The following is a 15,127-nucleotide window of genomic DNA, read 5'->3' on the forward strand; positions in this document are numbered from 1 at the left end:
TTTCCTAGTAGTTAATCCACATGTTCAGTATTACAAAGTATCAAAATAAGTTGATTTGGTCTAATTTGCCATATCATGTCATTTCAACATGATATTAAATTAAATGGGAGGACGTGTTGTTTTCCAAAGAATGCTGCTACCTGCCAGAAAATGGCCGGTATCCAGACATAGCCTCTTTAATTCCCAGCGTTACAGTGCATCGAGGTCGCCTCCTGAGTCATCCAACATATTTGACCGTTAAATAATAAATAAAATAATTAAAGCATTCAGCCAAGCAGGTGATTGTATTTTTATCACAGGTTTGAGTTTGACTATGTTTGACTTTATGACTACAACCAATTAATGAACCTATTTTATTGCTTGACAATTAGTTGATTATCTTTATAGGTTGATCAGGGTTAAGTATTCAATCTAAGTACCTGTGCAGACCTTGCATTGAGATCCGATCTGGGCAATGCGATCACGTAAAAGACCAGTGTGAACACCCCCAGGACGCCTTAAGATCTCACCTGAGAGATCCGATCTCTGACTACAGGTGGTGGTGGTCTGGGTTACATATGTCCACATTCCTTTGGTAGTTTGAACGCAGTTTATCTGAGTCACATTAAAGCCTGTCTTTACTCGGCGGGGTCATGAGTTCTGGCTCATTCATTCAGAAAAAAACATACGTAAAAACATATTATAGGTCTGAAAAGGAAAAAGCCACTGTAAGTGATGATGTTTGTTCATTAGTAATGAGAGCCTTTTAAAATATTCTGTCCCTATTGCTGTTAACTAACTAAAAAATAAATCTAAGTAAGACTTTACAAATGCGGACATATGATCATATGTATGAGGAGCCGTGTGTAGTTAAGTTCTTTATTTACCTTTATTACCAGAAATGAGGGTTGGAGTTATAATCTGAGTTTTGTTCAGGTCTAACTAACATCAGGGTGGAGATCAGTGAATTCTAATTTAATGTGTGAAGCCAAAGTCATGACACACACACATAAAACAGCCATGTTCTTGGTTCTGGAGCAGTATTAGAGATCCATTAGAAACAGAAGCTGTTCTACTATTCCACTGCGCCCCAGAAGATGTCAGGGTTTATTTGCATACTGAGAATCTGGAACTGAGATCAGATCTGGAGACACATTTGGAGAAGAAAAAAATAAAATAAAAAATCCTGTTCTCTCTCTAACCACTTGTCTGTTACTCACAGCTGGAACCATCTCTGGTGAAGAGATGCCCATCATCGCGAAGACCAACATCAAGGAGCACCGAGACAGCTTCTCCTGTGAAAAGTTCAACTTCAGGCTTCACCACAACATCACCTTCTACGTGTATGTGTCCAACTTCAGCTGGCCAATCAAGATCCAGGTAAGAGGAGAATGAGGACACACAGAAAGATACTTGTGAGATGTTATCTTCATTTCATTTTGTTTAAAGTTGACCTCGGAGCTGTGTCTAGGAAACTGACCACCAGTGTGGAAATAATTCTTTTCTTATGATCAATCCTTAGTTATTATTGTTTCTCTATATGGAACAATTACCTTCAGAGTGTCCAGGTACCGAGGCCGACATCAAATACAATTAACCTTTGTTCTTACAGATGAACAATACATCTTCAACCTGATTGAAAATCCCTTGTGATCATACCCGTCTGATCTGACTGAGGTGGTTACATGAGTCAGATTTAGATTATTAGAGGGATGCTATAGTCTATGTAAATGTAGCACCTGAGAAGTAACTGATAATCACTATTTTTCTGCCTAATAACTCTCTGCCACTGATTTGGGAGATGATGATGATGATGATGATGATGATTTTAGCATAAGAGGCAGGGGAACACAAAGGCTGTAATCTGACTCAGATAAAGAACAGTCATTGTTTTTTTTATCACACAATAATTTAAGTATTTGGTGTTTCACAACAATCTTTGCTCATCAGGGGATTTCTTCGTGCAAATGCTCTTTGTTCCGTGGTGTTTTTAATTATTCGTGATTTTCTGTGCTCACATTTAAAATCAATTTCAATTTTGGGAATGATACAAATTAAACTGAATAATAAATGGTTATTATTCATTATTAGGCCACAGACAATTTTTTGCAATTAATGTAAAAAAAAATCTTTTGTTTCCAATTAACTAGCATCTACTGGGACTGAAGGCTCATGCTGTTCTAACACACTGAGGCACCAGCTGCAGCTGTTTGACATGCGTTTCCGATAAAATGAACTTTGTCAGAAGAACGTGTTTTGTGTTGGCTGAGGGAACATGCTGAAATCCCTTCCTAATTTTTAAATAACGAGGTGACATTTGGCTTACTCTTAAAATATTGCCCAGTTTTCATATTGTACAGTTCGTGTAATAAGCAATTATTTATGGGAACGTTAAGGTTGTTTTTAATGTCACTAATGGATTCAAATAGAAAAAAAAGCACTCTTTCTGCTTTTATTTTATGCAAATTTAAAACATATTTTAAATAATTAAATCATCTTTGGACTTTAACAATATTGTTGAATCTCTCGTATGAGTCAGTGAAGGAAGAAGTCAAAATGCAAAGTTTGCTTCATCATCGCCAGTTTTCAGGAGCTATCCCTCTGCTAAACATATAGCCCTGACAGGACGGTGAGCATAAACTATTCTGAAAAGTGTTTGGCAAATCTGCAATCACATTTAATGATCTGTGAGTTTTCCAGTGTCTCTCCATCAATTATGCAGCCCCGGATTAAATCTCCAGGCGGCGGCCGCACGCACTAAATATTCACGCTGCAGCCTTATGATCCATTAAATTGAAGTAGACTTTTAGCGGTGATATTTTAAGATGACTGTCATGCAGGGTGTGGGCTGCGCGCTGATGGATGGAGTCAAGAAGTGACAGAATGGAGAAATTAGGGGAGACTGAAGACAGGCTGCCTGGTTAACTGATGTAGAGACTGCCTCACAGTCAAAATGTCCAGTGTTGAGGAAATGGAGCCAGCCTAATTGACAGAAGGATGGAGAACGGACAACAGGTCTGGACACAGATAGAGACATAAAACAGAGGATGGATGGATGGATGGATGGAAATATGTGACTATGTTATCTTGAAGCTAGTAAAGGCAGATGCAAATCTGAGGCTAAAAAATGTGGAAATGCCAAAAACTACAGTTCCTCTAATGACCACTAGAGGCTGCATCCAATGCTGAGTCAATCCCCATAGACTTCCATGTTAAAACATTGGGGAGAATTTTTATAGAACTCACCTATTTAAATTATATCAAGGCTTATGTTATACTAAATTAAATCTGTGGCTGTTTTGAGTGACAGGTGGATGTCAACACATGTTTCAAGCTGTCCACTTAAGTATCACCTGCCTGCCTCAGCTCCACTCATGCTCCACCTCTTTGACCAGTTTTTTTTATTAGTCAGGAGTTAAACTTGGTTTATACTCCCACAACTGGTTTACATGAAGCACATGCTGTAGGGGGCTACGCCAGAGAAAGCTTTTCTACTTGTGTGCTGGTGTGTCCTCATTGTTCTGTAATCACGCCACTTAAGTTCTAGGGCGCGATTAGTCAACTCTGTTGAGTTTAAGTTTGTACTTCCCACAATGGCGAGTGGAACTGAGCAGTTAATAAATGTGTTACTTTACGTAGTTACTTTCGCTGAAATCACTGCGGCACAGAACACAGAGAAAAATCAGTGGAGGTGGTATAATGGAGTCCGAACAAGGGAGAACTTTCTGGTCAGCTGTTGAGATGCGTGAACAAGGGCGTGCATTTTGGTCCAGCCGTTGTGGTCTGCGTCGCCACGGGGCGTAGTCACATTTCTGGGGAGGTGCACGTCAAGTTACACCATAGGTTTACGACATCTTACGTAGAAGGGATGTGACGAGAAGCCTCAAGCGTACTAGTACTCTTCTAGGTCTAGACTACATCATGCCAGCTATTGATAGTTATGTACTGATGTGATCAGGTCGCTCTGCAACAACACCAGTAGGGTGTGTCTTCTTTGGCAGTAGGTTTTCTTTTTGTCTACTTCCTATGCTTCCTGCTGCGCTTTCAACAATGACTGGAACCGAGGAGAGCTTGTTGCAGCAACGGAAAAAAAGAAAAAAAACATGAATACGTCAGAGGAGATTGGAAGGATATGTAGGTGGAGTCAGGCACTGTCTGTCAAGATGGTGAAAGTGGGAGACACCGCACTGAGCTTCAAAACTGTTTAGCCAACAAATGTCCAGTTGACTCATACATGGATCAAGACTTCCTGTTCCATGTGCCGCTCATTGTTTACAATCTGACAAGCAACTTGAAATGAGTAAATAGAGTTGGAGTTGAGAGACATTAGCTGAAATGGTTTACAGCTACTTGGATTAGCGACCAGAAGGCTTCTGGTAGCAGAATCATGTCCCTTATCTCCAGATTCCTCATATTCAGGAGCAGATATCTGTTTATAGAGAACCATTCACTTTGTGATCTATTTTTTCTCATGACTTCTAATTGATATGTTGGTTTGAAACCCAAGTTATGATGTACTAAAGTAGATTTTAAGTGGAAACATAATTAGTAATTCTTGTCCCAGTGTATATGAATGTTAGCGTTTATTGCAGCGTCTCATTTATGGGTCGTTTGTCCATCGATCGCTCCTCTCATATGCATTTCCCATTAATGCTGCATTATCAGAGCTCCATATATCTGCTGGTTGAAAGGTGATATGATAATTACCACGACGAAGCCTATCTCACCACCATGTCAGAGAGCCCTGGGTGTAAGATGAGAAGCGCCCAGCGTCCGGCCCGTTGACCTCGGTGGCTTCTGACGCCAGAGCAGAGCGAGGATGAGAAATGGTCCTGAGAATTGATAATGACCTGGTCTGATGTATTTGATCTAATAGACGTGTGCACGCTCACATACAGGCAGAGAGGGAGCATGGGAACACTCTACAAGACAGGGCAACAAATCTCGACAGCCACAAGCCGGATTGTCAGGAAACGTGGAATCCATTACTGCCTGTGGGGGATTTTGTTTTTCATGTGAATTTAACTCCCCTCTGACCTTGTTTCTGGCACTTCCATCAGATCAGACTCTCCATCAATTAACAAAGAAAAGCTAGAGATCTGTGGATTTATTTATTTATTTATTTTTTGAATGTGAGCAATGTTCATGGTCTCCAGAGGATGAATGCTGATACTTTCCAAAATCCAGTGGTGATATAAAGAGTTTTCTTCTTGGGCAGGCATTTTAATTCATAACCTGGCTTTCACCTCAGGATGAATGTTTCCTGATAAGCCTCAGAGAGTAGATATTTCTTCTGCGAAACACTTCTTTAGGGATCAGTGTAATGAACATTTCAGGCCCTATGGGGTCACTAGTGAGGCTTAAATGTGTTGTATTATCACCGTGAATTCTTATATGGAAACCACTCCACACATAGAGGTAAAATGCACAGGTAACGGTGAACTCTTAACTTTCTGTATCAGACTAATGGAGAGTGTGATTGTTAATAAGCTTCTGAAAAGTGTGATATTCAAAAATGCTAATTATGCTATGTTTTACTTTTGATGTTAAAATTCATTTTAGCCTGAGCTTGTAAAATTTAATCAGAAATATCATAGGTCAAAGAAAGAAAAAAGAAAAAATATGTTAATGTGTTAAACTGATAAAACAACACATTTATTACTTGGTTATTAAATGACCCCATAAATAAAACATTAAATTAAATGCTGATATAAAACGTTCTGAACAATAATGGAGCTAAAAAGTTCAAATATTTTATACCCTACATTCTTCACGTAAAATTTGGTAACGACTAATTTATAATCTAATTAATGACACTAGATTATCAGTGAGTTAAAATGCACAGGTAACAGTGAACTAGTGACTGTCTGATATGAGCTGGTCCTACCATATATATCTCCCTGACTGTAGTGGAGTGTGTGATTGTGCAGTATTTTCAATATCAGACATATTTTAGCCTTCAGCCGTGTCTCACAGCTCGACGTGATCTTATTGTTCATGGCAGTTAAACTCTGATACACGGACTCTCACAGGTTCTCACTGCCTCAATGTCAGGTTCTCCTCAAACTTACAGGGACCCCTGGGCTGCCCTCACCCAAGCCCATCGCTGGCTGTGATCTTCTCTCATGCCCTGTTTTATTTGTGTCTTTTATTGTTTTATTCCAGTGTTCTCGGAAAATCTCTGCAACAGACAAGACAGTGCACATTTTGCTACAAACACAAAACAGCCACGCAGCAAGTAAAAGATAACAGTGTAAATGTATTTATACATCTGCAGTACTTTAGGGCTACATTATATGGCATGATTTGATTTTTGTCTTTCTTTTGGTAATGCTTCCTCCAGTGTTTTATTAGAACAGATGTAATCTGTGTCTTTTAATGCAATGATAAAACTCCTTTAAGGTGGAAAGAACAATCAGTCTTAGATCCATTTCAAATACTGCTTTTTTTTTTTTTTTAACCAGTTATTAGATTATGTTGCACTATGTTAAGCTGATAATATATAATGACTGTTTTTGCTATACATATCAGCAGTTTTTAGCTATTGTTCAGTTGCTTTAAATGTTACGTTTAAAAATGCTAAACCGGGGCTGAGCTGTGGTGTTGTGGTTAGAGAAATGGAGAGAATGGGGCTCAGTAAAGGAAGATCATTCTTCATTTTAGGAACAATCATATAGATTATATAGTTTTATTATCTACTCATGTTATTTTCAGACCACACCATGTGTTTCTCTACTGTCAGACACATCATACATTTTTGCAAAGTTTTCCAACAAAAACATGAGCGAAAATACCTCCGAAAAGTAATTTAATAATAATTTGTCTGGTCCATTAATTAATTAAATCAGCCCATTTAAAGGCAGAACTCCATGAACATGGACCCGCTCTGACGTGACCTGTGAGTGTTCCCCTCGCGGTGTCCTGACATCAGCCCGTAGCTGAGGGCTGGATGAGGGGCAGGGGGAGGGAGGGAGGGAGGGAGGTGTTGGGATCGGTCATCTGTCCTGTCGGAACGGATTTTGATCAGCTCTGTCACATTGACCTTGCACCTTTATCCTCACTCTCCTGAGCTCATCTTTGCCAGAACGTTCCTGGTTCAAACGTATGACAGTTACAGTTACTATTCATAAAAACAGTAAAACACGTGACTTGCTATTTCAGGATTTAGAATCAATTACTAAACAGGAATTAGTCATTATTAAACACACTGTTCAGATGTAGATTGAACTTTTTTTTAAGGAAACTATGGAATACCGTATATTTAATGTGCTGTTGTATTAAATAAGCAGCTAAAATCCAGAGAGATACAGATCATCCCTGTTGTTTGTTCATTTCAACCCCATTTCTCCACAAACCAGAGCTGGCCTGGATTTGTTTCTAATCTAAAAATCATGTTTTATTGATTGAGTCCACAGTCGTTATGGGAACACGGCCCAGTTTCTCTCTTCATCTTTTTGTTTTGACAGAACTAACTGTTAATTTGGCCAGATGTTGTCTTAACTGGAGACCGTAACTGTTTCTAATTTGACCATCTCTGTTTGTAATTTAGCAGAAAGTGTTATCTTGACGTGAAAGGGCCGTAATAACAAGTAAATCGAGCGATGTGAGCAGCCCTTCGCTTCAGAGAAATTAATATCGGCAGCAGGAAAAAACAATCACAAAGTCTGTAAAGAGAACTTGTTCCTGCTTGTTTAAATTACAGCTCCTGGTTTGTGATGTTATTTTACTGAACGACATGTGTTTCTTCTCATCTGTGCAGCTCCTCTCTCCCTCTCTATGTGCCTGTATGCATCATAGCTTATAGGCCAGCTGATTAAAAGCCCTCTGTCAGAGATGAGCAGCCATTTTGTTGCAGGAGAACTCAGAGCTGTGGTGATTTGATTTGCCACTGAGTCACTTATTTATCCCCTGTGCTTGCCATCATTGAATAGGATGCCTGTCCTAATCAGATATCTGACACACAGGCACATAAACACCCTTTGATCATGTCAGCTGCAGAGTGTCCTTTATTGGATTGAAGCTGAAGTTTAAACGGTTATCTGACCATCGAACACAGACACACGGACAGATGAGGAGCAGGGTCTATCTGATGCCTCTCGTTCAGTATTATGTTCCATAGGGTGGAAGGGAAGAAGAGAGGCTAAGTACAGATCATTTATCCGGACAGGAAGTCATCAGCAGTCATCAGCAGTCATCAGGACAAACGAGGCGAAGTGGTCAAACAAACATTTAGAACAGGCACAGTAATCAGTGTGTTTAAGTCGTTTCCCATGGGTGGATATGCTTGCAGGTCAAAGAAATCTGTGGCAGCGTTCACTTCAGGTGAACTTTAAAGGCGGTTGAACCCTCTGTGACCTCGCCCATACTGTATGTTTCCTCAAGAGCCTGTTTGAACCTCAGTGGGTTACCTCTGGCCATCTCTATCGTGGCAGCACCTGACACCACCCGACTCCACCTAGCCCCCAGCTAATTCAGAAATGCTCAAAGAGGGCTCCATCTCTTTACCTCAGCTGTGAAACTGTAAGACCACCCTAAATTACTCATAATATTAAGTATTGTTATAATCTACAGGTCAGTCTTTTAAAATTGTACCCCTGTAGCGTTGTCGTGAATGGAGAAATTAGCTATAGAGCCCTTAATCGTTTGATTCAAGAGGTCAATGGGGATTGACTCACTTTTGGAGGTTTAGAAATTGGTACAGTATGCCATTCTGGGTCTAGAACACGGTGAAATAATAGAAGTTTAATCATTAATAGGCATCTAAATAGTGTGATACTATCATGTACAGATCAGGTGGACACAAATGGAGGAGTCAGGGATTAGGCACGTTCAGAGGTAGTTTAATCAGATGAAATCAGGATACAGGCAAAGGTACAGAGGTCCGGCAGGCAAAAACTCAGGTAATATAGATTAGCTAAAGTCACAACAAGGAATCACTCGATAAAGAAACTAGCTGGAACACGTAAGGAAAATCTACAAGATGATCTGGCACAGGAGGAATGGGGAACACAGCTTAAATACACGAGGGAGAGGGAGACAATGAGACACGGGTGAAACACATGAGGGCGGGAAAAGCAATCACAGACAGAACTAGACAAGAAGAGAGACTTTAGTAGACTCAGACTACAAAATAAGACAGGAAGTGACGAAAAGAGAACAGAAAACTGAACGTAAAAATAACAGACACTACGTGGTCCTGACTGATACTTTATGTGATAATGTTAATTATACTATATTATCCTTTATTAAAATTATTGTTATTAGCCTCAGATTATTAATGTTGTTAATGTTATTATTGTTCCCTAATGCCATAGGGAAAAGAAAGAAATAAGTGCCAAATAAAAATTGTCTGACAAAATGGAATGTAATGAAACTTTACGTCAAATTCAAATTAGAGTAGTTTCATAATTTCCCAATTAGTTAAATGAGTAATCTCTAGCGCTGAATGGGTTCAAATATATAATCACTATTAATGGCATAATTAACATAGTTATCACGCATTAATGAAATAAATCACACTTTTTTCCGTTTCAAATGTACCATTTTAGATGTATATTTTTCAAATTTGCATTATTCTTATCAACATCTCAGCTGCTCAGAAAGCTCCACTCAGTTCATAACCAGTTCACAACGGAAGTAAAAGCAAACAATTTGGTTTAGTAAAGAGAACCGTCTGACAGGACTCCCATCTTGCCCATCAAAAGCCCATCTTTATCTATTTTGGTATCCATCTTTTGTTGCTGCTTTCTTTCGCCTTCTGCTTCTTGTTTGGAATTTTGCCCGTGTCGACTCTACGGGGTGCATTACTGCCCTCTGCAGGGTAAAATTATTTACTACAACTGCACTTTAGACTCTGCTTGCTTTCCACTGCATTAGTGCTGCTTTGGTCACTGCCTGATTTCCCAAACTAGGTTTGAGCCGAGGTCATAATAACGGCATGCATTAATCATGCATTAAAAACATTTAATGGACTCTGACAGCCTCAATAATCAGCTTTGGATATGATGTGATGTTATCCAGCAATTTACTGCATACATTTGTACATTCTTCACACTCAGAGCTTATTTAAGGAGACAACTACAGAAAGTGCAGTCATAACTCTGATCAAACTGATATGCTTATTTATATACTTCTTGATATATATATATTTTTTTGTACAATTCTTAGTTAACTTTATTTATATTTATACTTTTCTATTTTCTATTTCTGCTATGGCTTGAATCGGGACCAGAGAAACTAATTTCGTTCCATCCCATGTACCAACATGTGTTGAAATGACAATAAAGAATCCTTGAATCCTTGAATCAGGTTAGTAGACAAATGAGTAGCTACTAGCATAATTGTACATGATAACATGGAAACCACTGAAACCATACAGACAGAACAAATGGAGGTCAGACTGCTAAATAGCGAGTGGAGAAGTCAAACTGGCTGTTGTGGGATTGTTTAGCAGTTAGTATTTGCTGCAGTGTGTAGCTGGTGTTTGAGCTGCAGATTGATGCAGAAGGGTTTCTTAAGCACCTGTTGAAAAGAGCTACATCTGCGAGCTCTCCTAACAAGTGCACACATATGGCAGAGCCGCACTCATTTGCATAACATGTAGGTGGAGGCGGCACTTGGCAACTGCCTCACTTTGGTCATTAGGTCCTCATGAATATGCAGATCCCGAGGAAGCGTGTGCTGTAAACACATCTCGTTTCATTCAGCATGCTGATGTCAACACGTGTACGTGGATTCTATATGATTCTATAGGAGTTCTTTTCAAGCCACTGTGTAATAGAGTATTGTGTTATTGAGTAGGGCTACTGTAAACATTGTTAGGGAAATTAAGGCAAAATAGAAAGAATCATTTACTTTAGTCGCTATAAAACCTCTTCATCCCTCATACATAATGTTCCATATGTACATGAATATCATTCTGTAAAAATCCATTACCATTAGCATATAAAGTAAAAGTTTTCTATGCTGGTCCCTAAGGAGCTTCTTTGGAGTTTTAGTATTTTACTCTACATCTTTCAATTACATTGATAATCTGCAGTTTAGGACCTTAATTAATAGCACTTGACTAGATCATCAGTGCAAATTTGAGCACACTATTGTGTTTGCAGTCTTTTTTTTCTGCCTTTAATAACAATAACTGAGGCAAAAAATGAAGCAATTCTCCTCCATGATTTAACGTTTGCAGATTGATAATTATTTTCTTGCAACTAATGACTGCATCAAAGACTCAAACACATATATTCAGCATGAATGTGACTCTTTTGAGGGAAACATTGGCAACCTGAAGGCACAAATTGCTGATTTGAAGGGACTGTATGGGCGGCGTGTCTCTGCCTTTTACTTGCAGGGCTTTCATAAAGTAAAAAAGGAGAGGAATTCAACACGTTCAACTGTTTGTGTCAGGCATCCCTTCTAAAGATAACCGTCAGTGTAACATTTGTCTGTGGAATCGGTGGCATTTGAGGCAAAGGAGGGATCTACAGATGCTTCTTGTTGCTGCTCAGCTGTTTTAGTTATGAGTGAGACTCTGTCAGTGTCGCCCCAGTTAGACACTGTTTTTTCAAGCTTGTTATCTGTGTGTATCAGCTGGAGTTCCACTGTTCAACAGATCTGGAAAATGAATGAATAAAATGATTCCTGGCGCTTTTCTCTGCCTTGCTCTTATCACGCCTCGGCCTGCTATTCATCTTCTACCTCGGCTTCTCTTTCTCCGTTCCTCCATCTCTCCTTTTTCTTCTGTCTTGTGCTTCGTGTTGTTGCGCTCCTTTCTTCTTTTTCTTCTCCCTTGCTTTATTGATTAGTCCAGCACTTTGTTTTGTTCCAGGCTTTAACAAGCAGTTCTTGGTTCAGGGTGAGGGAAATAAAAGGCAGCCCATTGCTGTCACAGCCCCTAAGCTCGTCCCCAGAGGGCTACTGTAGGCCCTCCATAATGACTGGACTGTGGAAGCGGGGTCCTTGGAGCCCTCTTTACATCCTCTCTGTTCTTCTCATCTTTTACCTCAGTCTCTCAGTCCCTCCCTCTTAGTCCCACACTCTGGTAATTGCAGTTTCACGATAAAAAAAAAAAGAAAAAGAAAGAAGAAATCTCCCTGAACAGTCGGTTGAACTCTGATCTCAAAACAATTACATTCTATTAAAAAGGGATGTTGCTGTTGTTGTAGTGTTTGTGCGGCGGTGTGGAGGTTATTCCAGTGTTTATTTGCGAGTGTTGGAGAATTCCCATCTGTAGTAATTTTTCAGACCCCTCCTTCCCCGCAGTATTTCCTCTCGCTGGTATCAGACCCAACTTCTCTTTGCTACAGAAGCTTTATTAAACACTTGGTTTATTACATCTGTCTGACACTGCAGTCATGGAACTCTTCAGTGAATACACTGGATACTTTTCAGTCATTTCCAGTGATTACAAAGCCTGAACCACTCTGCACGTTTATTGATTTGGACTCATTTCCTCATCTTATGAGCCACCTTTAAGTTTTCAAAAACTATTGGAACTTTGGAGTTTTTGTACTGTTGGAGTATTGTATGTGTAGTGACTTAAAATAAACCAAACTTAAATAAGACACTGAGGTGGCGTGCTGGTGAACCTGTTCTGACACGTGTTCTGGGATAAACAATGAACAATGCCGAGTGCGTTCCATATATTCGGATCCATTTATTTTCAGTGACAAAAATTAAGTTCTCACCACGCTGAAAATACCACAGCACTGTCCCAAATCCACATACTTAAAATGTCAGCCATTCCGACGTGCTCCAGGTTGGCACGGTCAAAAACTTTTTGCTTCCCACACCAAATGCACACACCTGATTTCCCCCACCTGTAACTCAGCTATGTCCCCATCCATACTGCTGCGCCCCCTAGGTAAAACCCCGGAACTGCACTCAAACACATAAACACAGTGACCCAAACCAACGAGAAATACAAAATATATAATGGCTCCAACATATGTATGTATATTTATAAATTAATAGTGGTTTCTATGTCTGTAGAGGTTCTTGGTCATCCAGGTCATGATATATCCAAACAACGAGCTGAAACAAGGAAAACTGAGTTATTTGAAGACATTTCGCCAATCATCCAAGTAGCTTTTAGAGTTCTAAACATGAAAATCCAAGAAAAAAGAAAGTCCTTGTTTTTTTTGAATGCATTGATTTGCTAGTGCCACAACTTCTTTCAGCATCCCCAGATTCATAATATGATATCTATGATGGTTGTCATATGGCTGCTTACAGTGAAGACAGTTTTTACTAGTCACATGTTCACAAGTCAAAAAGAACACCTAACCATCACTACACCCTATAAACAGTTCCGAAAGCCTTCCATGCTGCAGGACACTCTGAATTTGTTACCCAGATACACTAAAATGACCAGAGTTTGTTAAAAAGTGAATTCAGAAACTGTAGAGGTCAATTCATCTCTTGATAACCACTACGCAAAAATGTCTCTCCACATCCAAAGTTGTTCCTCATGCAGATGGCCATAAGATTAGCAGTATTTATTTAATAAAAGAATACAATACCCAGAAGTTCATAATTTATCTGGATGCAAGGACTGCACAGATAAAGATGAAAGAATGCAGGAGCTGCCTTGGACTTGAGGATGTGAGGTCAAAGACGGTCTCCTCCTGCTCCAGCCTTACCCTCCAGGTAGCGTTACCTATGTTTGTCTCTCATCACAGTCACCGGATGGGCTTGACTTAAAAAAATAAATAAATAAATAAATAAAAAAATATGCAGTGTCAGACAAAAACACCCAAACCATATTTTATTGTTAACGGTACTGTGGTACAGGGGATACGTTTACATAAACAGAATGCTTTCAACTTGAAAGGGTGCCTGAATTTGTACGTCCTACAAGGATAGATAAATCTGTTCAGAGGCTTTCTTACATTTGTCTAGCCCATTGTTGATTCTCAAATGTGAATTTATTTCTGCTCTGACAGAAGTAAGCTGTCTGAGCATATGAAACACAAGCTTTGCTTTACAGGCTAATGTTTACCAGCTTGGTGTGTAGGAGTGATACTATCCCAACAAACTACCCAAACTGTGACACAGTTCACCATCATTCCAGAATTTTAGCTAATTTGTAATTTCTGAGGCTGGTTACTCTGATGAACTTCTTCTCTTCAGCTGAGGTACAGTAACTCGTGGTCTTCCTTTCCCCATGAGCCTGCCTCTCTGTCTGTTTCAGTAGGATTTTAACACCACACAAATACGTCATATTTTTGGGACTACTGGATTGCATTAATGATCTTGCACCATGTGTTAGCTGCAGTGTTTGTGCCTCTGCAGTGGTGTGTGCTGGGATGAAAAGGGTGTGGTCTAAACAGCTTATTGATTATAGTTGTGTTTAAGGACTGCAGTCGCTGTAAATTGAAATGATGGCTGTTGGCTTGAGTTGGGCTGGAAAGTGTGTGTGTGTTTGTGGGAGAGCGATGTGTGTTAGAGTTTAAACTTACTAAATTAGGCATAAAGATCTGCCTTAGTGAATAGGGTTTTTCACTTTATGTTTATCCATGTATTAACGGTTTATGTGCATGTGTTTATTTTTCCATTTTGCGCTGTGTGTGTACACTCATAATAACTCTTGATATTGTCAGGGGTAATGATGTAAACTGCTGCATTGGAAGCCTGAATGCAAAGCCAGGCTCTTTTCTCCCTGATGCCTGTATTAATGCCTCGTCCCTCTGGACCAAAATCAGCTTTTCTGCAGGTTTTTCACTGTCAGGCCATTTTACCTGCTGCACAAATGCTGGTAAACCTCTTAAGCCCATTCTGCCCCATTTCTTTCTCCCTTCTCCTCCCAAGTAGTCTCAGAGGATTCACCGAAGACAAAGACACAGCCTCTCCGACTATTAAAGCCATTTAAACGTATCCCCACGTTGACGATGCTTCCAGATACAGCGCCGCCAACTGTATTGTGATTCCTGTATTTTTGTATTTGACAGCTGCGGCAGTTTAATGATTTTAAATGCACTATCACAGTCCACCTCTCATGAGGGTCAGGTTATGCCACCTGCTAATTTGCACATCAGCTGCCTCAGCTGCAGCTCTTTCGTATCGTATTATAGTTTCATTAAAAAAAAGTTAGCTTAAAAGGAAAATGAAGAACAGAGTGCATGTCTCTCTGACGTGAACTGATTTCTTACAA

General features: G+C 39.7%; 1 protein-coding gene across 1 annotated transcript in view; it reads left to right on the forward strand.

Moving 5' to 3' along the window:
* The window catches only part of atrnl1a (attractin-like 1a), a 270,092-nt gene that overhangs the window by 140,754 nt on the left and 114,211 nt on the right, over positions 1-15,127 (forward strand). The window contains exon 25 of the mRNA XM_084562309.1: positions 1,202-1,359. Coding sequence (XP_084418435.1) covers positions 1,202-1,359 — 158 coding nt within the window. The remainder of the gene's footprint in view (positions 1-1,201; positions 1,360-15,127) is intronic.

This window comes from Chelon labrosus, assembly GCF_963514085.1.
Source record: "Chelon labrosus genome assembly, chromosome: 15".
NCBI classification, from domain to species: Eukaryota; Metazoa; Chordata; class Actinopteri; order Mugiliformes; family Mugilidae; genus Chelon; species Chelon labrosus.